The sequence below is a fragment of the Callithrix jacchus genome, chromosome X (genome assembly GCF_049354715.1).
Source record: "Callithrix jacchus isolate 240 chromosome X, calJac240_pri, whole genome shotgun sequence".
In the NCBI taxonomy this organism is placed as follows: Eukaryota; Metazoa; Chordata; class Mammalia; order Primates; family Cebidae; genus Callithrix; species Callithrix jacchus.
In genome coordinates, this window is record NC_133524.1 from 3,424,272 (window position 1) to 3,450,353 (window position 26,082).

At 44.3% G+C, this 26,082-nt stretch overlaps 1 protein-coding gene across 1 annotated transcript in view; it reads right to left on the reverse strand.

The window, feature by feature from the left end:
* Nucleotides 1-1,949: 1,949 nt before the first annotated feature.
* MXRA5 (matrix remodeling associated 5) overlaps nucleotides 1,950-26,082 on the reverse strand; it is a 40,047-nt gene continuing 15,914 nt past the window's right edge. The window contains exons 3-7 of the mRNA XM_035288246.3: nucleotides 25,208-25,337; nucleotides 24,585-24,975; nucleotides 15,813-20,768; nucleotides 8,707-9,607; nucleotides 1,950-5,025 (exon numbers count right to left, since the gene is read on the reverse strand). Coding sequence (XP_035144137.2) covers nucleotides 3,117-5,025; nucleotides 8,707-9,607; nucleotides 15,813-20,768; nucleotides 24,585-24,975; nucleotides 25,208-25,337 — 8,287 coding nt within the window. The 3' untranslated portion in view covers nucleotides 1,950-3,116. The remainder of the gene's footprint in view (nucleotides 5,026-8,706; nucleotides 9,608-15,812; nucleotides 20,769-24,584; nucleotides 24,976-25,207; nucleotides 25,338-26,082) is intronic.

Genomic DNA, 26,082 nt, shown 5'->3' on the forward strand with positions numbered 1-26,082 from the left:
TTTTTAATCCTCTAGAATCTGAATGATCTCTGAACTACTTTTAACATTTCCAAACCCTCTTCAGACCATCACCTCATGTGAATGCAAAAATTTGGGTTGATAGGATGTATTTACCATTTTTTTTCCAGGTAAAATTGTATCAAGGTATGTCGTGCAGAAACATTCTCTACACCTAGATGAATTTACCTCCCTGGATCTCATTTTCCACATCATGCACTGAAGCAGGCAGTCTGAATGAACGCGTTTCTAAAACACCCTGCTGCATATATTAATCTAGCACAGTGTTTCCCAACTAGGAATGGGGCAGCCTCATGGCGGTCATGTGGCTATGTCTAGAGACATTTTTGGTTGTCACACTGGGGTGGTGAGTGCTTATGGCATCTGGTCAGTGGAGCCCAGAGACACTGCTCAACACCCTACAGTGCTCGGGATGGTCCCACCACAGAGGATCTCCAGCCCCAAATGTCCATAGTGCTGAGGCAGGAAATCCTCAGTGAGAAACTTTATTATCCATCCTGTCATTCATTATCTATCTGTCTGTCTATCATCCTTCCATCCATCCATCACCAACCATCCATCATCTACTTACCTATCTACCCATCCGTCTATCATCTACCGAACTACCTATCTAATCCACCCAACCATCTATTATCAATCTATGTATGTATCTATTCATCTATTCAACCATCCATTATTTGTCTATTTATCTATCATCTATCTACAACTCATCTAAACATCCATCATCTACTTATCCATATACCTATCTATTGTCCACCCAACCATCCATCATTTGTCTATCATCCATCCATCCATCTATTATCTATCAACCTATCTTACTCCTATATATCTATTATCTATTTGTATCTATCAATAATCTATCTGTATCAATCATTGTCTATTTATCTCTCCTATGTATATCTATTATTAACCTATCATCTATCTCTTTATATCTGTCCATCATTTATCTGTCTGTCATCTATCTACCATCTATCTATATCAATCATCTGTCAGTTATCTATCTACCAATCTAATCTGTCCTCTTTGTCAGTGGCTCTCAGCTAGGAGCAAGTTTGCACCCCCCTAAAGGGACATTTGGCAATGTCCAGAGACATTTTTGGTCATCACAATTTTGGGAGGCCAGGGGGTACTAGCATCTGGTGGGTAGAGCCCAGATATGCTGCTCAACACCCTACACAGGATACCCCATCCGAGAGAATAATCCAGCCCCAAATGTCATTCATGTCCATTTTGAGAGACGCTGCACCATCTGAAGAGCCTGTCTATTGAGCATAAACACTCCAAGCATCACCACCTCCTTCACCTCTCTGCCCTCCTCAGGCCTCTCTTGATATCCAGCACACAGTAAGGGCTGTGCAGGTATATTTAAGAAAATAAGTGGATTCATGAATGAGAGACAGGCTCTATGCCTCCCACAGAGTTAAAAAAAAAACAAACCAGAATTCTTTAGTTTCCATGACCAACATTCTTTAACAATTGGCGACACTGCATTTCTTGAAATGCTGACAGTCATATTTTTCCCAAATATTTATCGTGTTTGCCTTTCTCCTTCCTCTCAGGGAAGCGAAAAAATGACAGTTTTGAGTATTTGTGGAACACCAGTACATGTATTTCCAGATGTCTCTTTGACAAAAATTTAAAAAGAAAAATCCTGAAGGATTTCCTAGAGCACTGCTTCTCAGTCCCCGGACTGTCTTGCTGCATACTGAAATTGTCACTACATGCAGGTGGCACTCGAACCCTGCCTTCCTGCCTGCAAATCTGTCATCAGAAGCATTGCCTTTGACTCAGTTTCCTTGCCTGTTAAAAATGTATAGAGAAGAGAATCGAGAGAAGGTGAATGAAAGCAGTTTTTTCAACTGCTCTGATGGAAATCCAAATTCATGTGACCCTCTTTTGTCCTTGAAAATAGCATTGTCACCACTGCACAGTTTTTGGAAGGATATTATTTTATTATCAAATGTACAGTATATTGACCTTAAAAATACAGTAAAGCAGTAATGGAAATAACAGGTCTTCTATTATTCATAGGCACAGACTGATCCATGGCCAGGGAAGCAGCAGCCACCCTAGACCGGATGGTCAGTTCAGATATTGTAGAGAAGTTTTGGGGGTTTTTGGGGAAGACTCTAGATTCAATTCTGTAAAGTTATGATGCAGTTTTCTCCTTCCCCTCCTCTAACATCCTCTGAGTGCAGCTTTCAACAAAAACTTTGCATACAAGGAAATCTAATATGGCAGTCTTCCCTCTGCAGAGTTTCTGGAGAAGTTAATATAACAGTGGTTACTAAATTGAAGGAGGTTGAAGAGGAATTTTTAAAAATTTTATTTCCATATCTGCTATAATGTATCCAAGTCTTGTAAAGACCAATAATTTATTAATTTTAATGAGACAGAAAGTATTTCTCCTTCTAGTCTCATCGTCTGATTTGAAAGAAAAGGATCTACATATAAAACACTATGTAAAAAGTGAGTTCCAGGAAGAAATAAAATGGTAGCTATATGTATATAAGTCTATTTTTTTTATAAAATGGTAGCTGTATGTATGTAACTCTGAATTTAAAAATACATGTATCAATCACTCTGGTTCTAAATCCTTATCGGGCAAGCTGGAGTTTTGAAGTGACAGAGGAGATAACTGAAAGATGACTTGTCAATCTGGAACAAAATCGATCGGATAAAAACTGCAGCAGGTTAACTAGGTGATGCGTCTTCAAGGGGGCAGTGAGGCATGGTTCATGTCTATGGTTTATTTTTGGCAACTGTTCCTTAGATATCCTGTGGATGCTTATGAAGGCAGTCGAGTGGCATTTGCAGAAAAAGAAAAATTGCAGTGAGAGCACAGATACCCTGAATGAAGCTTCTGGCATGATGTAAACACAAAAGAAAGTTCCCAGAGAGGCTGAGTCCTCCTTCTTGTGTCTGTATTGCTTCCTTTTCCCAACAATCTTAGATCAAGGTCAGCCTCAAGTTGAAACCCCCCAGGGGTCACCATGCACTGTGACACAATATTTAAGAGCTCTGATTCCCCAGCATGGCCTCCCTTACCAACCCTGCTTTGTTGTCAGTTCCTAGGTAATTTTTCTGGAATCCACATTTCAGAAGACATGAATGTAAGTTGTTTTTGAGTCACTGCCAAGAATGTTTTTTGCTGTGCACTTATAGAAGCCAGCATCTCTCTGTGTGGCATGCTGGATGGTCAGTGATCCCTGGGGGTGAAGAAATCTGTTTCCATATAGACGAGCCTGCACCCCCGCCTTCAGATGCGACTTATCCGGTAACTCCCACATGATGTCAGCTTTGGGAATTCCCATAGCCATGCAGTTCAGCTTCACAGTGCTCCCAGGCCGGGTGTAGATGACCGGGGTGGGCTCACTGGTGATCCGGGGAGGATAGGCGATCACGATCACCGGGATGCTGGTGACCGAAGGGCCGTACTCTGTCTCCATCCTGCATACATAGGTACCCCTGTCAAACACCGAGGTCTCACGGACTGTGAGAGTGCCATTGTCCAGAAGAGAAAAGCGTCCCAGGGCTTGGGGGCTCTCCAGACGCACGCCACTGGGGAGCGTCCAGGAGAAACGTCCCTGTCGAGCCCCGGGAGGGATGCAGTGGAGCTTCAGCGTCTCACCGTTGATGATGCTGACCAGGTTATGATACTGCTTGTTTGCTTCTGGCTTCAGCCCCACCTTCAGGGAGACCAGCCTCTCCGTGTGGCCAGCAGCATTGCGGGCCACGCAGCGGTAAGCACCAGCATCCACCGAGGAGAGACCACTAATGTGTAGCATGCCGTCAGCCTTGTGGTAGAAGCGCTGCAGTTGCTGTCCACTCTGCAGATCAGTGCCATTGGGAAGCACCCACACCAGGCTGGGTGTCGGGGTCCCCGTGGCCGAGCAGTTGAGGCTGATGGTGTGGCCCGCCATGGCCGTGATCTTCTCGCTGATCGGGTCGTTGAAGATGGGTTTCTCCATGGGCTCCAGGACAGTGAGCTGCACAATCAACTTGGCCTCCCCTCCCTCGTTGCGGGCCATGCATACCACCTGGACAGAGTCGCTCTTCCTCAGACTCCTGATGTCCAGGGAGCCGTTGCCATGGACAGTGACCCGGTTTCCATAGTATGGGGCCGGCAGAACCACGCCCTCAGGAAAAGCCCATAACACCCTGGGGGTGGGGATGCCTTCAGCTCTGCAGTCAATCAGTTTCCGAGTGCCCCCCGCTGCTATCTCCCGCACAGTGGTGATGGGGTTGGGGTTACCGTTGATCTTGGGTGGCTGGACGTTGACGTGAATCCATACCGTCTTCCTATCCTCTCCAGCACTGTTCCTGACCAAGCAGGTGTAGTTGCCGCTGTCTGAGCGCTGCGCTTTCTGAATAAGGAGAGTGCCATCTTGGTATATCTGATACTTCTCAGAGGAAGCGGGGATCACCCTGTTCGTGGGGGACAACCAAGTCACCTTGGGCATGGGTTCTCCTTTGGCCTCACAGGCTACAGTGACCACGCCTCCATAGGGCACCTGGACCACCAAGTGAGTCTTGTTCCGGATGGCGGCGGGCGCCGTCACCACCTTGACTCTGACTCTCATCTCATCCTTCCCGACCTGATTTTCCGCAAAGCAGGTGTAGTCTCCTTCCTCCCTCATCCCCACTTCGTTGAAGTAGAGTGTCCCATTGTTGAAGACAACATAGCGCTTGGTGCGCCCGCCGCTGTCATCTGACTGCATTAAGGAGTTCACCAGACTCCCATCCGGAAGGCTCCAGGAGATCTCGGGATTGGGAAGCCCGGTGGCCACACAGTCCACTTTCAGGTCACCCCCGTACAAGACTTTGTGGTCGTTCTCCTCCTTGTGCTCAATCTTGGCCGCTTTCATTACCACATCTACCTTGAGCACCACATAGTCGTCACCAACCTTATTCCGAGCTACGCACAGGTAATCTCCGGCATCTTTGTCCGTCACTGATTTCACCACCAGGGTCCCATTGGCAAACGCCTTGATTCTGCTATCAAAACTACAGAAAAAAAGAAAAAGGAGTAAGACGTCAGTTTCCCAAATGCTCTACCGTGGCATTAGGTCACTGGAATAACACAAAAATAGTGGTCCTGTGATGCTTTAGCCCAGGTGGCTGCTATTGCAAAATGCCCAATGGTTTTTGCAGCCTGGATAAGATTGTGGAAAGTGATTGACTGCAAATAAAAACTCCCTGTTGAATCTGATGTTAGGCTGGCCTGACCATGGGTTCAAGGACATGAAATATAGTCAAAGACGTCAGTCCTATTCCTGCAAGTTGTGTGGATCACGTAGTTGGATGGCGGACATTACAGAGCTTATTGTAACAACAAAATCAGATAAAATGCTACACTCATGGAGATGGTGAATCTGAGTCAACCTTATAAAGACATTTAAGTTCTTCCTGGAGATAACACTTTAGACACTGTTTCCACCCTTGGCAATTTTTTTTAAAGCTGTTGTATCCCAGTTTCGGGCAAGAGTCAGAAAAGCAACTCTAATATAGGTCATGCAATTGTGGTTATACCAAGAGTTTCAAAGCTAAACATGGGCTCTTCAGAAGTTAGCACTATTGGTGTAGCAGGTTTTCTAGATTTTGTAATTAGAGCTGAATAACACTCACTAGCTAAGACCCCAAGGCTGGTGTGTCACTCTTCCCCATGAAGTCCAAGCACTGCTGAGTTAACAATTACAAAAGAGTTTAAGTTTAAAGGAGGCAACCTAGAAAGGATGGTAGGAAAATCTTCATTATGTATGTGAGAGCTTTATAAATACTGCAGTATCCTATAGTTATTCAGAACTAATATGTTGAATAATCCAGTGAAAAGATTGAGAAGGTTCTGACTTTTAAAATTGTCCCTACTGAATTCTCAATTACACATACATTGTATTTTTAAATAGTCCCAACATGTAGGCATGACAGAGCCCACTCTTTGACAAAATGCACATGGTTTGTTCAATTACACTTTGCTAAGAATATAGTCAGAATTTACTAAGAATGAGGTGACAGAAATAATGGTTTATAATTTATTTAGGATTTATATGGAGATATTAATAGAATGACTCAAAAATCCTGCTGGAACTGCATTATTGTACTGTTATCCATTTAAAATCGCCTCCGCTATGGCAAAATCAATGGAAAACAGTTCTGTAAGTGGCAGCACATCTGCTAAGCTGGAAGGCACTCCTGGGTAGATTGGGTACATGGTTCTTCTGGATTGATTGTGCAAGCTCTTCAGGGTACCACCCAGCCATCTAAAGTATAAAATACAGGCAGGGGAAAGGCATCTCAGCCCTTTTCTTGAATTCAAAGAATCCTGGAAGGCCAGACACTACTGTGCAGAAGAAACCCTGGAGAGCGATCCACCATAAGAGGCTTTTCTGCTTGAGCTGCTGAATGCTGAAGACAACACAATCCAGGGGTTCCCCACTGTGAATTCAGTTAGACTCCATTCCACCTTTCTTTTGCTGTCTGAGTCCTCTATATTTTGAAATTCTTATTAAAGAAATATTAGCTCATTTTTGGTATCTAGTCAGGGTTTCTCAACCTTGGCACTAGGGACATTTGGGGCTAGATGATTCTCTGTGATGGGGCCATCCTGTGAACTGTAGGTTGTTGAGCAGTGTCCTGGGGCTCCACCCCTCAGATGCCAGTAGCACCCAACCCATTTGTAAGAACCAAAAAATGTTGCCAGACATAGCCAAGTGTCTCCCGGGGATAAAATCTCCTTGGTTGCAAACAACTACCATAGAGAGATAGAACAATCGATAGATAGAAATGGATGGATGGATAGATGGATGGATGGATAAATAGACAGATACATAAGAGATAAGAATGGATGGATGGATAGGTTAGGTAGATAGAAATAGATGGATGGATAGGTAGGTATATAGATAGATAGACCAAGATGTTCATATTAAGATAGGGTTTCTTGGCCTCAGCACTATAGATATTTAAGGCAAGATGAATGCTTATCTGTGGTGGGGTTTCCTGCGCACTGTAGGGTGTTGAGCAGCACCCTTGGGCTGCACCCAGCAGATGCCAGAAGCACACCCTCCACCACAGAGTCATGATGACCAAAAATGTCTCTGAACATCCCCAAGTGTCACTTGGGGAGTAAGAAACACTTGCCTGGTTGCAAACCACAGCCACAGAAGATGGATGGATGGATATGATAGATTATACATAGATAGATAGATAGATAGATAGATAGATAGATAGATAGATGAAATAGGTAGATGGATGATGGATGGCTAGATAATAGATAGATAGATAGATAGATAGATAGATAGATAGATAGAATCTTTCATGCTAATACATGCTTACTTGACCTCAGCACTACTGAAATTTAAGATAAGATGGATGACTCTCTGTGATGGGCCATCCTGTGCACTGCAGGTGTTCAGCACCGTCCCTGGGCTCCACCCACCTGACACCAGAAGCACCCACTGCCCCATATGTGATAATCAAAGACATTCAGATATTGCCAAGGGTCGTCTAGTGGCAAAATCACCTGGGTTGAAAGGTACTGCCATAAACCTATATATCTGGGAGCTGATGGCACTTGACTAGAAGGCGGCTTTCTTCATAGCCCAAGTACATTTTGATCATTTGAAGTGCACTATATTGGTGTGGCAATGATGCTTTTAAAACAATGTATACACTTCGACTGTAACAATAATGCCATATTCAAATAAAGCCTAACATGTCTATGTATTTGTTGAAATCAATAATGGAAACAGAAGCAAGCCCAGTTGTTTGTCCTAATATTACAGTTAAACATATGATCATTCAATCAGAAGTTTCTTGGTTGGTTTATTGTTTTTTCCTTTTTTGTTTTTTGAATGGGGCAAGAGAGGAGAAAGTTAAATATTTGTTAAGAAGTTAAGTATTTGTTCTGTATCCAGTTTAGAGAGACAAAATTTCATTGCATAAAAATCACACACGGGGCCATGCACGGTGGCTCAAGGCTGTCATCACAGCACTTTGGAGGGTCAGGGCAGAAGGATTGCTTGAGGTTAAGTGTTCGAGATCATCCGTGGCAACACAGCAGATCCCATCTCTACAAAAAGTAAATAATAATAATAATAACAACAAGCTTTGCCTCATGGTACACATCTGTAGTCCCAGCTACTGAGGGGGCTGAGGCTGGAGGATTGCTTGAGCCCAAGAGTTTGAGCCCGCAGTGAGCTATGATCACACCACTGCACTCCAGCCTGGGTGACAGAGTGACACCCTCTCTCAAATTAATGAATTTGTTATTATTATTATTTGAGGTGGAGTGTCACTCTATCGTCCAGGCTGGAGTGCAGTGGCATGCTCTTGGCTCACTGCAACCTCCACCTCCTGGGTTCAATCAATTCTCTTGCCTCAGCCTCCCGAGTAGCTGGGACTATAGACGCCCACCACCATGCCCCGCAAATTTTTGTATTTTTATTAGACACAGGGTTTGACCATGCTGGCCAGGATGGTCTTGAACTCTTGGCCTCAAGTGATCTGCCGGTCTGGGTCTCCCAAAGTGCCGGGATTACAGGCGTGAGCCACCGCGCCCTGTTATTTAATGTCATTTAATTTTACCACACTCAGGGAGCAATGCATGTGCATACTCATCCAGAACAAGGACTCATATTCCTTGGGGCCACCCTCCGGGTGATTTACAACAAGCCACGCAGAGCCGCCTACCTGAAGAGCGCGTCAATCATCCTCTTGGACGGCAGCCTCCAAAGGATGCGCGGCCATGGGTCCCCCGAGGCGCTGCAGTCCAGCTTCAGGGTCCCTCCGTACCTGACGTCCGTCCTCCGCGGGGAGGTGCCCGTGATGCGCGCGTTGGCTGCTGCGCGCTGCACGTTCAGCTGCACCGTCCTGCGCGCGGAGCCTACCATGTTGGCGGCCACGCACTCATAGCGCCCGCTGTCTTTCGGCGCTAGGTTGCGGATGTAGAGCGTCCCGTTGGGGAAAACGAACAAGTTCCCGTGGAGGAACTGCGAGGGTCGGATCTGGGTACCGTCCCCCAGCACCCAGCGCACGCTGGGCAGGGGCGCAGCCTTGGCAGTGCAGTGAATGTGAATGCTGAGCCCCGGGGGCAGAGAGATGTTCTCTAGCTTCTCCTGGTGGATAACGGGAGGCAGTGCCGCCACGTGCAGGCGGATGGCCAGGCTGTCCGCCCCGGCTGCGTTGCTGGCCACGCACTTATAGACGCCTCTGTCTGAGAAGGACGCCTCCTTGATGGAAAGGGTCCGGTTTTCGTGCAGGCTGATGCGGCCCTCCACGGGGGAAACAGTTTGCCACACCCTCCTGTCGGGGAAGATCCAGGAAATTTGGGGAGCTGGGGTCCCTTTGGCCAGACACTCCATTGCAATGGTGTCTCCCAGATAAACCGTGACGTCCTGGTAGTGAGAGGCTAGGATTTGCGGCTGCTGCACAGTGACCGAGAGCAGAACCACCATCCTGTCCAGGCCGTGCAGGTTGCTGGCCGTGCACATATACTGGCCTCGATCTTGCACTTGAACCTTCCGTATCACTAAGGTACCGTTCTTGAGAACCTCAAAGCGTTGTATCCTGGTATTCGGAGTCATAAGAGCTCCTGGAAAAAATGAACACAGTCACCTTTGGCATAAACTGTGCCCTTCTGATAATGCCCAAACAAGCACTATTAGTTAATTAAGCTAATTCTCCACCTTATCACCCAAGCAGCAAAAGTCAATGCAGCAGGTAGAATGTTTTCATATTTTTGAAAGTATTTTTTATGTTTATTTTCTTTGTTAGAGACACGGTCTTGTTCTGTGTCCCAGGCAGGGGTGCAGTGATGCAGTCATAGCTCACTGTGGTCTCAGCCTCTTAGACTCAGCCCTCTAAGTAGCTGGGACTACAGGTGCAGGCCACCACTCATGGATAATTTAAATTCTCTCTCTCTCTCTCTCTCTCACTCTCACTCTCTCTCTCTCTGTGTGTGTGTGTGTGTGTGTGTGTGTGTGTGTGTGTGTGTGTATAGATATAAGGCCTTGCTGTGTTGCCCAGGCTGGTCTTGAACTCCTGGCCTCAAGTGATTCTCTTGTTTTGGCTGCCCAGAGTGCTGGGATTTCAGGTGTGAGCCACCATACCCAGCCTGTTTTGGTCCTAGCCATTGAAGAAATGTGAAACTGAGATACCACCTCATGCCTACTGGAATGGCTATTATCAAAAAGACGAAAAACAACAGACACTGGTGAACATGTGGAGAAAAGGGATCCCTTGTACACTGTTGGTGGGAACATAAATTGGTACAACCACTGGTGAACATGTGGAAAAAAGGGATCCCTTGTACACTGTTGGTGGGAACATAAATTGGTACAACCACTATGGAAAACAATATAAAGGTTCCTCATAAAACTAAAAATAGAGCTGCCCTGTGGTCTAGCAATCTCACTACTGGTTATGTATCCAAAGGGAATGACGTCAGTATGTTGACAAGACATCTGCACTCCCATGTTTATCACAACAGCCAAAATATGGAATTAACCTAAGTGTCCATCAGTGAATGAATGGATAAAGAAAATGTGGTACCTACATATGCACAATGAAATACCATTCTGTCTTTTCTTTTTACTAAAAAAAAGGAAATTCTGTCATTTGCCACAACATAAATGAACCTGGAGGACATTAGGTTACATGAAATAAACCAGACACAGAAAGACAAATATTGTATGATCTCACTTATATGTGCAATGCAAGAAAGCTGGACTCATAGAAGCAGAAGCAGATACTGGAATGGTGGTTACCAAGGGCTGGAGGTGGGAGAAAAGGGAAGATATTAATTAAGGAGTATAAAGTTTGGTTAGGAGAAATATGCTCAGGTGATATTATATTCATGGAAGCTATAGTTAATAACGATTTAGCTTATACTGGAAAATTGTTAAGAGTAGATTTTGTGTTGTCATCACACACACATGAAGTAAGTATGCTATAAAAAAAAAGGATAGAGAACAATAATGTTGTGTTTCTCTTTTTCATTTTTATAATAGTCCCAGAAGCAGGGCCATCTTCAGGCAAAGGATGGCAAAAGTATATAATATAAAATATATATAAAATCCTCGTGCATTTTATACAGAATTCTGAAAGCAGGCATGAGTCCCAGTCACTTCCAAGGTGAGCTAAGATGCCACAAGCTCAATTACTAGAGATACAGCCTATCCCTTATTTATTTATGCTTATGCTGTTCTCCTGAATTCCTTGGACTAGCTGGCTGCACTGACATCTCAGGCTTGCAGTGGCCAGCTAGCCCTACGCAGAGAGGTCCTTGAGTCCACAAGAAAGGTCAATTAATCCCAGAACCTTGGGAGGCCAAGGCAGCGGGATTACTTGAGCCCAGGGGTTCCAGACCAGCCTAGGCAACATGGCTAAACTTTGCTTCTACCAGAAAAAAAAAAAAAAAAGCTGGGCATGGTGGTATGTGCCTTTGATCCCAGTTACTTGGGAGGCTGAGGTGGGAGGATCACTTGAGCCTGGGATACAACAGAGGCTGCAGTGAGCCATGATCATCCCACTGCACTCCTACTTGAGCAACAGAGTAAGACTCTATTTCAAAAAAAAGAAAGAGGAAGAAAGAAAGAGAGCGAGAGGGAGGGAGGGAGGGAGGAAAGAACAAAAGGAAGGAAGGAAGGAAGGAAGGAAGGAAGGAAGGAAGGAAGGAAGGAAGGAGGGAGGGAGGGAGGGAGGGAAAGAAAAGAAAGATGGAAGGAAGGGAAAGAAAGAAAGAAAGGAGGGAGGAAAGAGAAAGAAAGAAAAAGGAAGAAAGAAAGAAAGAAAGGAGGGAGAAAGAAAGAAAAAGAAAGAGAGAAAGAAAGAAGAAAGAAAGAAAGAAAGAAAGATCGAATAGATTGATGGGGTCATTCCCTGCTTGAGTTGAGCATGAACTCATGCTTCTCAGTGACATCTGACCTCTCATCACTCTAGCCAGTGGGTGGAGTCAGAGGACATAGGTCCTTATTTCTCTCCACTCTCTGTACTCTCTGTATTTCACTCTGTGACCTCCTGGGACTCTGCCATCGTCCAAGTCTGTATTAATTGTATTTCTGATGCTCTGGCATCCAGGGTTTTGCTGAGCCTGGGGAAACTGCTTGTCCCAAAGCTAGATAATTGCTAGAGACAGCAAACCAGTCAGTTGTGAGTGCACCTGGCACGTGTAAACCAATCAATCTGGAGACCACACCCTAACCACTTCCTTTATTGGGCTGTCTGATTCCAGGTGACTAGCCTCTAGCCTTAACTACCCCAGGGTCAGGTACCACACAACTAGAGACAGACCCATGTGCTCCAGAGCCTGCTGACATTTTTCAAACTACTCAATTCTAAGCCTTACCTGCTTCTTCCCATAGAAACCACACACACAAAAAAGGTGCTTGCCCACCCTTTCCCCCATCTCTCTGCTTCCTAACCAAATGTGAGGCTTCCCTCTGTGGCCCTGCATGATGTTATGTGAACTGTGAGTAACAAACTCTCTTTTCAATGGCAGTCATCTCCTGATCTGTTGGCCTAACCATACAGGCATGCAATGAAACTGTACATGAGACCTCAAGCTCTCATAACATGGACTCCCTGTGACTTACAGAGATGCCCAAATTTATAAAACAGAACCAAGCAAACATGGCAGAGTGAGAGAACAGCAATCCAATGCTGTTTGTTTTTGGAGTAGTATCTCTTGACAGGCAGCTTGCCAGAGACTTCCAGTATGGGGTTTGGAAACCACCCGATCAGGGCTCATCTATTTGGACCAGTCAGAACTAAACAAGTTTGAATTCTTAATTTTGTAAATGTACCTGATTGGGAACCAGTGCAGGAGGTGTCTCTATTTTCTTTGTTCTTCAGAGAGCACACTTTTCACTTGCACTGAAGGCTATATCCACTCAATCTGCAGATTGTGTCTTTTTCATTGAAAATAAAACTCCTCCTTTATCTTCCACAGATGTCATGTACTTTTGTTAACAATAAAATATAATAATAAAACCCACATGTTTAAACAGGGGAGCCCAAGAGAGCCCTGAATTTTAGGATTCCTTCCTTTCTTCTCCCATGTTACTGAATTTTCCTGGGTCTGGACTTCTCCTGTGCACTATTCATTTCATTCTGATCAGTGCCTCAGACTCTTTTGCTAATGACTTTCTCTAAGATGGGAGTTCACCCTCTGAATGAAGCTTTCAAATCCTGCAAGCTTGCAGTCATTTCCATCCTCAAGAGGAACTCATACTCTCTGAGAAGGTATCTAGTGTTCACCCATCTACAAAATTACTTGCTTTCGCTATGAAAATAATTTCATAGTGGATGGATTATTCCAGCACAGAACAGACATTGCAAAAGGGCCACTACTATGATGTGTTTACAGAAGCAACCAAGACCACAGCTGTCTCCTCTAAAATCAGGATTAGCAGCCAGGTGAGTCTGCCCAGCCCAACGGGTCTTAGAGAGCAGGTATTGCTTGGTGCTGATATCATCTCCCTACTTTTCAGGCAATGCAGCTAAGATGCCACCTAGCTCGGTGGCTGAGCCCTCCCAAATAACAGGTGACCAGGGGCATGGGCATTGGCACCCACCTGCTGACCCTCACTCATGGAGTCCCACCTTCCCACTGAGGCATTTTATGATGCAGTGGTACAAGAGCGCCTGTCTTTCATTTGGCTTGGGATGAAAGAGAAGCACCACTGAAACCTGCCAATCATCCTTATAGCTCCTGGAGCAGTTATAGGGTAGCCTTCTATTTCTCTCTGATGCCTCAATAAGAGAGCTTACTTTATCTGAAAACAAAGGCATGATAAAAATCATGCCATCCACAGCATTCAACTTCAACACTTTTGGATGTGAGCAAATCTCATTTGGCCATGCATTGAGAGAAATAGCTCTTGTCCAAAAACAAGAGCTAACTAACAAATGAGCTGCCAGCACTGAGAGCTGATTATGGGACATGTAGAAGAAAAATGTGCATGAATGTCTGGTGAGGGGCATGATCCAAACATGCTCTGAAACGGCCCAGGGTTTGAGGGACCCTGAGGACTTATACAAATGGGATTTCCCAGAAGGAGAATGGGTTCCTTCAAGGACATACCTTTTTGGAATAAAAATCCTATGGTGTCTCCCATTTCCTGCTTCAAGTAAAATTTATTACTAAATTATTATGAAAACCTATGACTTCAAGTGCTGAGCTTATCAAAGAAGTAAACAATCGCCCTAGGCTCAGAGTTCTGTGAACCTCTGAGATACTTCCAACATTTGGGAGGTAACACAGTACAAAGAAAGTACAGCTAAGTGCTAGTAGCATAAATCATTTCTGTAGTATCCAAATGAAGGCAAAACACACACACACACACACACACACACACACACACACACACACACCCCTCTGATCAGAATCCAGGGCTGAAGATACATTTGTCTTGAGAGAGAAGGAAAACGAAAGGAGAAAATGTATGGTCTTTTGTACAGGCTGTGACTCTCCGCTTTCATTTTCTTTTGTAACCTAGAAATTGTCCTGCCATTCAGAGAAAGCAGATGGTCAATTTAGGAAGCTGGCTGCCCTTCGAATGTCTGTCTCAGGATTCCAGGTATAGACCATTTTTATGGGCTGAAATGTGTCCTTCCCAAATTTATACGTTGAAGTCCTAACACCAAGGAACTCGGAATGTGACTGCCTTTGAAGATAGGGTCTTTAACAAGGTGATTAAGGGTAAATGAGGTAAGTAGGGTGGGCTCTAATCCCATAGGACTGGTGTCTTGATGAGAAGAGAGTAGGACCCAGACAAACAGAAGTTTGACCATTCAAGGATGTAGGAAGAAGACAGAATCTACACACCAAGGAGAGAGGCCTCAGAAGGAACCAATCTTACCAACACCTTTATCTTGGACTTCCAGCATCCACAATTATGAGAAAATATCTGTTACTTAAGCTGTCCAGTTTGTGGTACTTTGTCATGGCATCCCAAGCAGGCTAACACAATCATATGTCTAGGTTCAAATCTAAGAAGCATCTGATTAGCACTTGGAAGCCTAGAAGCTGATCTCTAACCAAGTAGGGTTTACCTTTGCAAGCTGTTAGAAGGGAACGGGGGATTTACAGACCACCTCTTACATCCACTTAGCCCTCACCTGGGTGGTTGAAGGCTTTTATACTGGAACCAACTGAAAACAATGAGAGGCTCTCTCACGGAATATTTCAGACGTGGGTTATTCTCTAACTAAAAGACCTGTTAGATGTTTCCATGACTCCAATTAAATCTCACATTCATTCTAGATCCTAGCTTCCTGTCCCTGCAAAGAAACAGGCTTAGATCTAAGTTTTCAGATGACTCCTCTCATCCTACCAATTCATTCTTTTCTGAGTTTCTGGTTGTGCCTCAAGTAAGACTCCAGTAACTTTCTCCTAAACGACCTCTCTTTCAGGTGTAGATCGGGTACACATGGACATAAAGATATGAAAAATAGACACTTGGGACCACCAGAGGAGAGAGGGAGGGGTGGCAAGTGCTGAGAAAACCACCTTTTTGGTGCCATGCTCGCTATCTAGGTAATGGGATCATTTGTACCTGAAACCTCAGCATCACACAACATATGCGTGTGAAAACCTGCATGTTTTGGCATCTAAAATAAAAGTTGAAATTATAAAAATAAAAATAAACACTTATTCAAGTAAAAAAATCCTCACAGGTGTTATAAAAATTCTGCTAATGTGTTTATGTTGTTTACCACATTCTTTTTTAATGTATTATATTGCTAGCCAATAAAATAAAAATTGACCAAAAAAAGTAGATGCTTAAACATGTTACCTGTGGAAACCTTTGTCCAAGTAATGAAAGGCTTGGGTTTCCCTGTTGCCTCACAGGGGAACACAGCGTCTGTCTCTGCGGTGGCGGACACAGTCTGTGGGAAATTGGTGAGGATTTGGGGCTTTTCCCCAAGCGACCAGAATTTGGAGGCAGGTGGTCCTCCCGCAAAGAACTTTGAGCCACTCTGGTGGAAGCTTCCTGAGGACTGGACAGAAGATGTTATGAAGGAGACAGAACTCTGGGTGGACGAGACCAGGGGGATATTCTGGAAGTTCGTTGAGGGTGATGCTGTGGTCCGCGGAGCGTGCAACAGTGGAGGTGCTGGAGGGCCGAAGTCCAGATGGAAGGTGCTATGGGAATGTATCCTGTTGTAGAAACCTGGATTAACTTTTCTCTCTCTCGTTACTGGGGCAGGAGAGGTGGGTAACTGGGGTTTCAGGGTGACTCCCAACTGTGGAAAAGAAAGAGTCCTGTTGGTAAAGAAAGGGGATCTTCCATTGGGATAATGAGGAATTCTTGGACTTGGAGGCTTTCCAACTGGGTTTCTTGCCTCAGGGATGTTATTTCCAAAGACTTTGGAGTAGCCATTGAGTTGCTCAGTTCTTCGGTCGGCAAACTTACTAGAAATGCTGGGTTTGGACATGTGTGATGGGAGAGGAGTTGTACTTGATAATCTTGGAGTGGTAAGCTGTTTGCTGTCTGGCAAAGCCCTAGAAGGATATGTACCTACTTCTGGTTTGTTGGTCCAGTGACGAGGTGGCTGGAAAGTTACAAAGTATCTGAAGGCGCTTTCTGTGGAAGTTTCAGGCGGCCTCACTGTTCCCCTTGGTAGGATGGGTTTGGCAGGGACTCTGGCTGGTTGATGAGAAGTATGAACTCTTCCATCCTGGTGGTGGCTATCTGGGCTAGGTGGTAGAATCTTACTATCAAATTCTTGCTTTTCCAACTCCTGCTTTGTAAGCAAGTTAAATGCATCCTGGTTGGAAGAGGGAGTTGATAATTCATTTGGCCCTGACATATGCTGTGTTCCTTCATTGTTCACTGGGGCTGCTTTGGTTTCTGGATTCCCCACATAATTCAAAAAAGTATTTTCCTTGGAATCTCTAGATATCTGAGATGTTGTTGGACTGAGAAGTGCTGACTTTGTGGTGGTGGTTTGTCCCAAAGACACGAAAATCGTGGGTGGGGATGGGGATTGGGATGCTGGCTCCTTCATCCCGGCAGGAGTAGGGATGTGATTCTGTGGTCTAGTTTCAGAATGGAGAACAGCCACCATGGTTTCATGATGATCTGGACCACTGGTGGTGGTTTCTGTCTGACTTGGAGACACCTCCACTTTTATGTTTGAGAGAGTTGTGGAAGAATCAGGTTCTTCCTGTTGAAATGGTGTGGAGAGTGTCACAGAGGACGAAAACTCAGAAGTAAAATCCACCTCCTCCAGCTCTTTAAGAAGGGGATGGTCTGTAAGGCTTTCCCCAGAAGTGGTAACAGGTATGTCTGTCTGCAGCCTTCCAGGCTGGGTTGTCCTTGTTGGGGTTCCTGGAAAGCCTACAGAAGAGGATTCTTCCTTAAATTCTCCCACAGTGGAGACCAAGGAGGGAGAAGTTGGTAGGACATTAGTGATTGATCCACCAGGGACTAAAGTGTCACTTTTATATTTATTGACATTTGTGGAAACATCATCCTTCATTTCTTTTCCATCTGATGTGGGTTTATATGTGATTGTAAGCGTCTCTTGGACTTCATGGTAAGATGAATATATTTTTGTGTTGGTTGTCATGTAATCTGAGGAATCATAAGGATCCTCAGCTTTCAGAGAAACAGTTCTAGGCAAAAGCATAGTTTCTGAACTGGGAGTAACAATGTTTCTATGTTTATTTTCTGGAGGAAAAGAGCTGGGTTTGGATGCAGATGCTCTTGAACTCACTGTAGAAGGGGTATGTTGATGTTTATTTGGCCTCTTCCCGTGTTTTCTCCGTGAGGTTCCCTTGGATGTGGGTTCTGCATTCTTTTCCATTTCTAGCTGTTTGGGAGTATTAACTGTGTTATCCACCCAAGATGTAGGAACCAGAGAACTCTCCACTTGATTTGAACTCTTCATTTCAGGTGCTTGAGTTGGTTGAGTAGAAAAAGGCTCTGATGGGGCAAAAGTTGTGGGTGGGGTTTGCTTGTGCCGGTGGCGGAATTTGTGGGGACGTAATCTTCTTCTCCCATTGGGTCTCCTCCGAGAAGGGTGACTGGTCATAGTGGATGATGAAGCAACTTTTTGCCTTGGTGTTTTTGCTGTTGTGGTGTCTTTGTCTAGCAGGGCGCCAACTGTGGTTTCCGCAGGCTTCTTAACTGGAGACATACTGCTCGTTATACCCAGTGTGGAGTTAGGTAAAGTGTTGGATTTGCTCTCTTTCCCCCCACTCACAGAACTTCTGGAGTGTGTGCGGTCTCCCTCTGGCATATCTCCTCTCTGTGGTGTCTGAAACTTCTCTTTCATACCCTTTTTAATCAATAAGATATCTTGAGTGCTTAAACTACTTTTCGCAAGCTGGATGTTGTAGATGGATGTCGGTCCTTGTAGATGTAATTGGCCTGGGACACCTGGTTCCCCCACAGTAGAATCCTCAAATGACTGTAATGTACTGGAGTCAGCCACCCACACGGTGGGGGTTGGAGTAAGGTATGCAAAGGTGTCTTCTTTCGTCTTATCCTCATCTGGTTGTGAATTAGTCTCCAAATCTGGGTCAAAGAATTGTGTGGGCTCAGACTCAGCCAAGGAGACAGTATCCAGTGGAGGTTCATACTCACTGGATGTGGGCTCTGGCACGGATCCAACATCTGCTGTAGACCAGCCCTCTGTTGCCATGTCTTCCTGGGTGGTCTCTTCATAGACTGTGTCTAAGGTGTACAGAGTAGGAGATGGTTCATATGACTCAGATATAAGTGTAGGGGCTGCAATCCACTTCAGGTCACCATTGGTGGAAGTTATCTCCTTAGTCTTCTCGGAAAACTCATCAAAAACTTCTTCCAGAGGTGTGCTTGTTACTTTGCGTTCAAAAAGAATAACTCCATTGTGGTTGTGTTCTAGCCCCATACTGGCTGATGAAATGGCACTCAAAATGTGTTCTTCTTCACCAAGTAGAGGTACATCTGCCGAGGATTCTTCAGCACTGGCTGCCGTCTGCACAGATGTTGAGGGGGGAGAAACAGCAGCCAAAGGTGGTGTGACTTCGAGATTTAAGGATGGAGTTGTGGTTTTAATGACCTGGGGTACTTCTGTGCCCTTAGGGAGACTTTTCCCACGGACTTTGGCTAAAATATCAGCCCAGCGCTCTGGATTAATCTGTTTGTTTGCCATGTTTATCCTTCGTCTAGATTCAAACCCTCTGCGACCTTCTGCAACATTGGTCTCTGGTTCTTTTTCCGAATGTTTCCAGAGTTTCAGCTTTCTTCTCCCTTTCTTGGCTTTCTTATCTCCATTGATGGGATCATCCTTTCTTTTCAGGAACATTTCTTGGTCCTTTGGACGTAGAAGTTTTCTTGCAGTGTTCTCTTCATCTCCCATGCCTGAGCCTCCTTCATCCTCCACAATGTCTTCTCTCACTCTGGGAAGAGCCTTTGCACCGGGGCGTCTGCCTTTTTTGGTTGAAGAGCCAGACTCTTTCTTGCTCACTGTGATTCCCACCATAAAATGGTCTGCCCCTTGCTGATTAACAGCCACACATGTGTAGTAACCACTATCACTGACTTGGACCTTTGGGATCGAAAGAGTTCCATTTGGCAGCATGTATACGTGTGATGTGTTAGCCAAATCATTAATTATCTTTCTGTTTGGAAGAATCCAGCTAAAGTGGGCTTCAGGTATTGCTAAAGCATTGCAAGGCAACGTCACCATCTCCCCTGGGTTCTTGCCAATTGTCACCATGTCTCCATCGGCTGGCTGAGTGGAGGGAGACTGCACAAATACCCTATATACCATGCGGTCCATTTCATCCCTCACTTGAGCAATGCACTGGTACATGCCAGAGTCGGATGGCTCCATGGACTTGATCCTCAGCCAGCCACTGCTGAGAATGGAGAACTTGCTGTCTGAATCATCCATGGGTGCTTTCAGGATGGAACCATCTGGAAGCACCCAGAAGATAGACGGACTCTCAGAAGCTTTCACATTGCAGCTCAGCTGGCATGGACCCCCTTCCAGGACAATCTGAGCTCTTTGCACAGCTCCACTAGGCTCAATCATTACCCAGCTTCTGCCTCGAGCCTGCCTTGTTTCTTTGGTGGATATTGTTTGAGAATACTGGGTGTAGTAGGAAAGTAGCACCTTCTTGGCTGTACTCTGACGTCGATTCAGCTGGATATCTATAGACGGCTGCATGACCCATTCCGGTTCTGCAATAACCTGGGCTCTCACGCCTGTGTAGTAAAGAGCTTCCTCATCAGCATCCTGCCTGTACTGGTAGCTGACTCTGGGGTCTTTGCTGAGCATGAGCTCTCTGTGTAGCTTCACGGGAACTTCGCTGTAGTATGCTATCAATTTCCATAGCTTTTCATAGTTTTCCCGAGTCATTGGACACTCGAAGTCCAAGGCAACTGTTGCATTTATGTCAATATCTGGAGGATCCGTTTGGTTCAAGTGAATTTTGTACACATTCACTGGTTTCTTGATGTCACAGACCAAGTTCACCATGTTCCCATGCTCGTCGGTCATATTCAAAGAGATGCTCCACTGGGGAAGTTGGAATTTCTCCAGGGTGAGGTGGGTGTCACCATCCTCTTCTTGTTCTTGTCCCTCCTCAATACTCATGCTCCTGTTCTGTCTCAGAGGAGACTCTATGGAAGGCTTCAGACAAGTCATGTCCTTCAGCTTATGAATCTCATGTTTGTACAACTTCTTTGGACTGGAGCACATTGCACACAACTGACCACCTTCATAAGCTTTGTCCTTTTTACACTTCAGAATTCCTAAAACAAATCAACAAATAGACACTCAATGAGTGAAGGAGCCAAAGAATGGCATGCCTTGCACACTGCTAGAGGACACAGCCTATGTTTGCATGTTTATCACCCAGCTGCAACTCCATAAACGATGAATCCCATACATGAGTTGCCTTTGAGGCTTCATGTTAAACACAGTTTTAGCACACTGTGTGGTAACTAACAGGTGCTTTACAACTGCTTAACCATGAATCATAAATTCTAATTAAAAATATCTGAAAATACTTACTAATGAGTATTTAAAAATATTTCTAAGTGAAAGAAAACAACTTCATTCCCATACATTATGCAATGTGCCTTCTGTGAAAGTTCAGGAGAATCTATATAAATAACTGCAAACCGAGGAAACATTTCTAGGTAACAGGATGAATCTTTGCATGCATCACATCATATCTCCTTTCTGTTGTTTGTTCATCTTGATATATATATACAAAAAGACCTCCACATATATCTATCTATATACAAACGTATCTATCTTAATAGATATATTTATACCTATTAGGTATTTGTATAATATATAGATATATATCTATCACAATATATAAACATATATTGATATATCAATAATATATATTAATATGTAGCTATATATTGACATATACATATAATCAATGTATATTTATATCTAAATAATATATGGATATAAATATATAAATATGTGAAAACATTTTCAGGTAAAAAGAAGACTCTTTGCCATGTATTATATCATATTTACCTTTTTTCATCTTGATATAACAATATATAAATATATAGATGTACATATATAGTTGTAAATAAATATATAATCAATATTTATAAATTTATTTATGTAAAAGTATGTATCTCTATATTATAAATAATCTATAAATTTATAATACTTATTTTATATATTTATATATAAATATACATAATTGATATATATATCCAGGTAACTATATCTATATTTATAACTCTATATATATTTTTCACGGAGTGTTTGCTTTTGAGTTCACATTGCACGCTTGGTCTCCTGGACATGAAATCGTCTGGAATTTTCTCCGTTCTTTCTGGCCACAACTCGGTCTCAGCCACTGCTTCCTCCTCCTCCTCTGCTTGCATCTTTGCTGACTGGGTCCTCCTAGACTTGGTCCTAAGCCACTTTCCTTCCTGGTCTGCTTCAGCATCAATGGCGTCTCCCACATATGTGGTTCCAATTACCATCCACCCGCCAGTGATGACTACCATATGTGCTTCTCCAGTCCAAACACATTCCGAGTTCCACACCCCATGGCCTCTTTGACATGTCTATTTAGATAGCAGGAAGGCTCCTTGAACTGACATCTATGAAACAAACGTATATTCTCTCCCTGCCCTAAATGTAGAATCATATGCCTGTTCTATCTCAGTAAATGATGCCAGTCTGTCTCTGCTTGGGGAAACTGGAAGACTGGGAGTTTTTCTTGACAGTCCTCTGCCCACTTCTGCCCATTCCCATTGGGAATAAGCCAGTCATACTTCTTTGTCTATGACTTGGAGAATTATAAAGCTCCTAACTGGCTTTGCCTTCTTTCCTTTTGCCCTCCTGACCACAGTTTTCTATGTGACTTTCCAAGTAAACACCTCAAAATGCAAGTAGAATTGTTTTGCACATCCCCCCCCAACATGCATACTCACACTCATGCACACACACATACATGGTGTGAGACAAAGCAGCAAACAAAAGCAGCAGCATTTCATAAAATCCCTTGGCCAGATTAATTTCATGGCTCAGTGAACGAGCGCAATCTCTAGAAGAATGCCCTGAAGGTGACGAGCGGGATGATGCAAAGGTCCACATGTCTCTTGCCTGAATCACTGTACTTCTAGAAAAAAGGAGTTCAATGCTCGTAGGCCTTGCCTCTTTCCACACGTAAGATGGTGACTCGGCCTCTGTAATCTATAACCAGATGTCCCCTTGTATCCAAACTTTGATGTGAATCAGCTCTAATGTACATTCTGAACACATCTGATGTGAATTCTGAGCACCTGCAGAAGCTCCAGCACCTGTGTATAAGCTGTGGGCTGAAATATTGCTTTGGAGCAGTCTAACAGAAACTCTCTGAAAGATTCTGGGATTGCAATCTTCAGAAAGGCTCACTACATGAAACTAACTTTAATACTTTAAAATCTCGGCTTTTCTTTCACATACATGCAAATCTACACATAGGCAGATGTATGCACATGCGCAGAAACACATACATGCATAGGCATGTACACACAAAGACATACATGTGTAATCTCCAGACAGTAGCAGAGATGGTCTTTGCCCTGCAAAGCTTTATGGGTCCACATCCATAATGTCGTGTCGTTGCTATAAAATAGCCATCCGAGTGCATTTTCAGGCCCTCTTGCATCCATTGGGGTGTGGGGACTGTTTCCCACAATAGAATACGAGTGGGGGAGGCATGTGTCTTCTCTGGTTAAGACCATTCACAAATGGGTGTACCTCTGTCTTTCCCCCATCCACTGCTTGATGGTCTCTTGGAATGAACCTCTAACAGCTGAGAAAAGGCAAGCCCCTTGAACATCTAGTAGTAAAGACTCCCAAGCAGGCAACTGAGCAAATCTAATAACGTTGAGTTGGAAATAAGTTTAGAAACTGCAAGGAACAGAAAGGAAGACTGTGTAGCTAGAAATGGATGAATAAGAAGAACAATGGGGGCACCATGCTAGAGGATGGTGGGGACAGGTAGAGTGACCACTGTGTGGAGACTTCTTGGAAGCAATGTGCGAATGTGCGTCTTATCCTAAAAACAATGGAAATCAATTATGCAGAGGTGTGGCCTGGCTGGATGCACATTCTGCAAAAAATGTTCTCACTGCTTTGTAGAGAGTGGATGGGAAACAGGCTGGCAAGGCCACGGGGAGGCTTGCTTAGAATGCTTCCCCTTCCCAGCAGAGAGAGAAGAAAAGGAGTTTGATCCAGGCTAGCGGCTGTGAGAATGGAGCTAAGAAAATAGATCCAGGAGACGGTAAACAATGCAACCTGAGGATGGGGATAGGTTGCAAGGAAGGGTTTAGAGAAGCTGGAGAAAGGAAAGAAGGAAGGAAAGGGGGAAGGGAGGGAGGGAGGAGGAATGGAGGAAGGAAAAGAGGGAAGAAAGGAAGGAAGAAAGGAGAAAAGTAAGGAAGCAGGGAGGGGAGAAATGAGGAAGGGAGGGAAGGAGGAAAGAAAGGAAGGTGGGAAGCAGGGAGGGAAGGAGAGAAGGAAGGACAAAGGAAGGAAGGAGAAAAGGAATAAAGGAAGGAAGGAGAAAAGGAGGAAAAGCAGCACAACCTACTTTGCTGCAAGTCCTACACGTAAGCCCTGGTTGTCGTCATAGCTCTCTGGATCAATACTGAGCACTGCTTCCCTGTCTATAAAACAATGACCTCGTAGCCACTTCTCCCACCAGCCTGCTCTTTTCCAAGCATCCTTTGTGACTTCCTTATGAAACATGCATTCACAGCCCTTTCCCAGTCCCAGTTTCCCACATTAAGCTGCAGTCCAAGGCTGGCATGATCCTCCAGATATCCATTCCATGGCAAGCCACGTCAACCATATGTAACTGATTACATGAGCACTACGTTTCACTAAGGGATAACTGCATTTGCATTGGGGAATAAAGGTGTCTCAACATTTAAGTGGTAACATTTAAGGTGTGAGTTCCTGTCTTACTGATTGGATTCTCAGATTTCACCCAAGGCAAGATGAATAAGTCAACATAAGAACCTTGGAGGATGGACCGTCTCCAAAAAGACAAAAGAGTGTGCAGCTAGGAGTGGTCTGCTCTCCTTTCCTCTTACCTCTGGATTTTGCATCCCATTCCAAAAACCATCTCATGTCACAATCGCAGGTCCACGGATTTCCCTGCAAGTAAAGATTCTCCAGAAGCGGCATGTTCTGAAGCATGCTGGCAGGAAGGGTTCTAATCATGTTCTCTGCTAAATAGAGGTGTCTTATGGTGGAAATTCTGAAATAATCCAGAAACGTGAATGTGGAGAAGGTGCTGGGGTGCAGCTGCTGGAGCAGATTTCCTTCCAAATGGAGCAGCCTCAGGGACATTAAGCCATTGAAAGCTTGCGGGTGGATAAACTCGATCTTGTTGTGGTCAACGTGCAGCCTCATTAAGTTAGAGAGACCCTGGAGGGTCTGTCCTGTGATCGCTCTCAGCTTGTTGTAGCTGAACTTGAAAACCTACAAGGACAGGGGAAAACCAAACAAAACGAAAGCATCCTGTTTATAGTTTAAAAAGCCACAACCCCAAACAGAAACCAGTACAAAGGGCTGGAGAGTAATGTCATGAAGCTGGCCTTTTATGTAAAAAGCAGCCACTGCATTGATCGTTAAGGAGAACGACATAGTTTCCATTCTTTATTACTGGTCCTGCAGGACGCATTTAGTGATGCTTATAAAAGCTGTGGTTTACCTGGAGAGAACTGAGGTCTCTTAAAGCTCCATTGGGGATGCTTGCGATCTCATTGCCATGAATCATGAGTAGCTCCAACTTGGTCAGTCCTGCAAATGAGGTTTCTGACAGGGCCTGTATGCTATTAAACCTAAAGAATAGTAACAATAATAATTAAGAAAATAAACAGCAAATACTTAACTCCCATATGGGAAACATTCACTAGCCTGCCCAAGAGCAAATTAGAAATTAGTAAAATGGTGTCTTATTTATTTATTTATTTCAATCTTATTCCATCACCCAGGCTGGACTGAAGTGGTGCAGTCATAGCTCACTACAGCCTCCAACTACCATGCTCCAGCAATTCTCCCACCTCAGCCTCCCAAGTAACTGCAATTGTAGGTACAGGCCACCACCCTGACTATTTTTTAATTTTTTGTAGAAACAGGGTCTTGCTATGTACACAGACTGGTTTGGAACTCCTGGTCTCATTAGAGTCTCCTGCCTGGGCCTCCCAAAGTGCTGGGATTACAAACATGAACCACTGCACCTGGCCATGAAATACTGATTCTGAGATTATAGGGATGCCATTCCCAAAGACCTTTATCCCTTTATGTCCTTCTGTATCTATGGGATCAAGAAGAAAGTGGCATGTATTTAGTTGTCTTCATTCTGTTAAGGAATATTCACGGAGAACTTTGAGTTTGAATGTGCTAATGTGGTCAGGAGGGTATTTGGTCTTCATTCTGTTAAGGAACACTTGTGTAAAACTTTCACTTGGAATATGCTAATGTGGTCAGGAGGGTATTTGGTCTTCATTCTGTTAAGGAACACTTGTGTAAAACTTTCACTTGGAATATGCTAATGTGGTCAGGAGGGTATTTGGTCTTCATTCT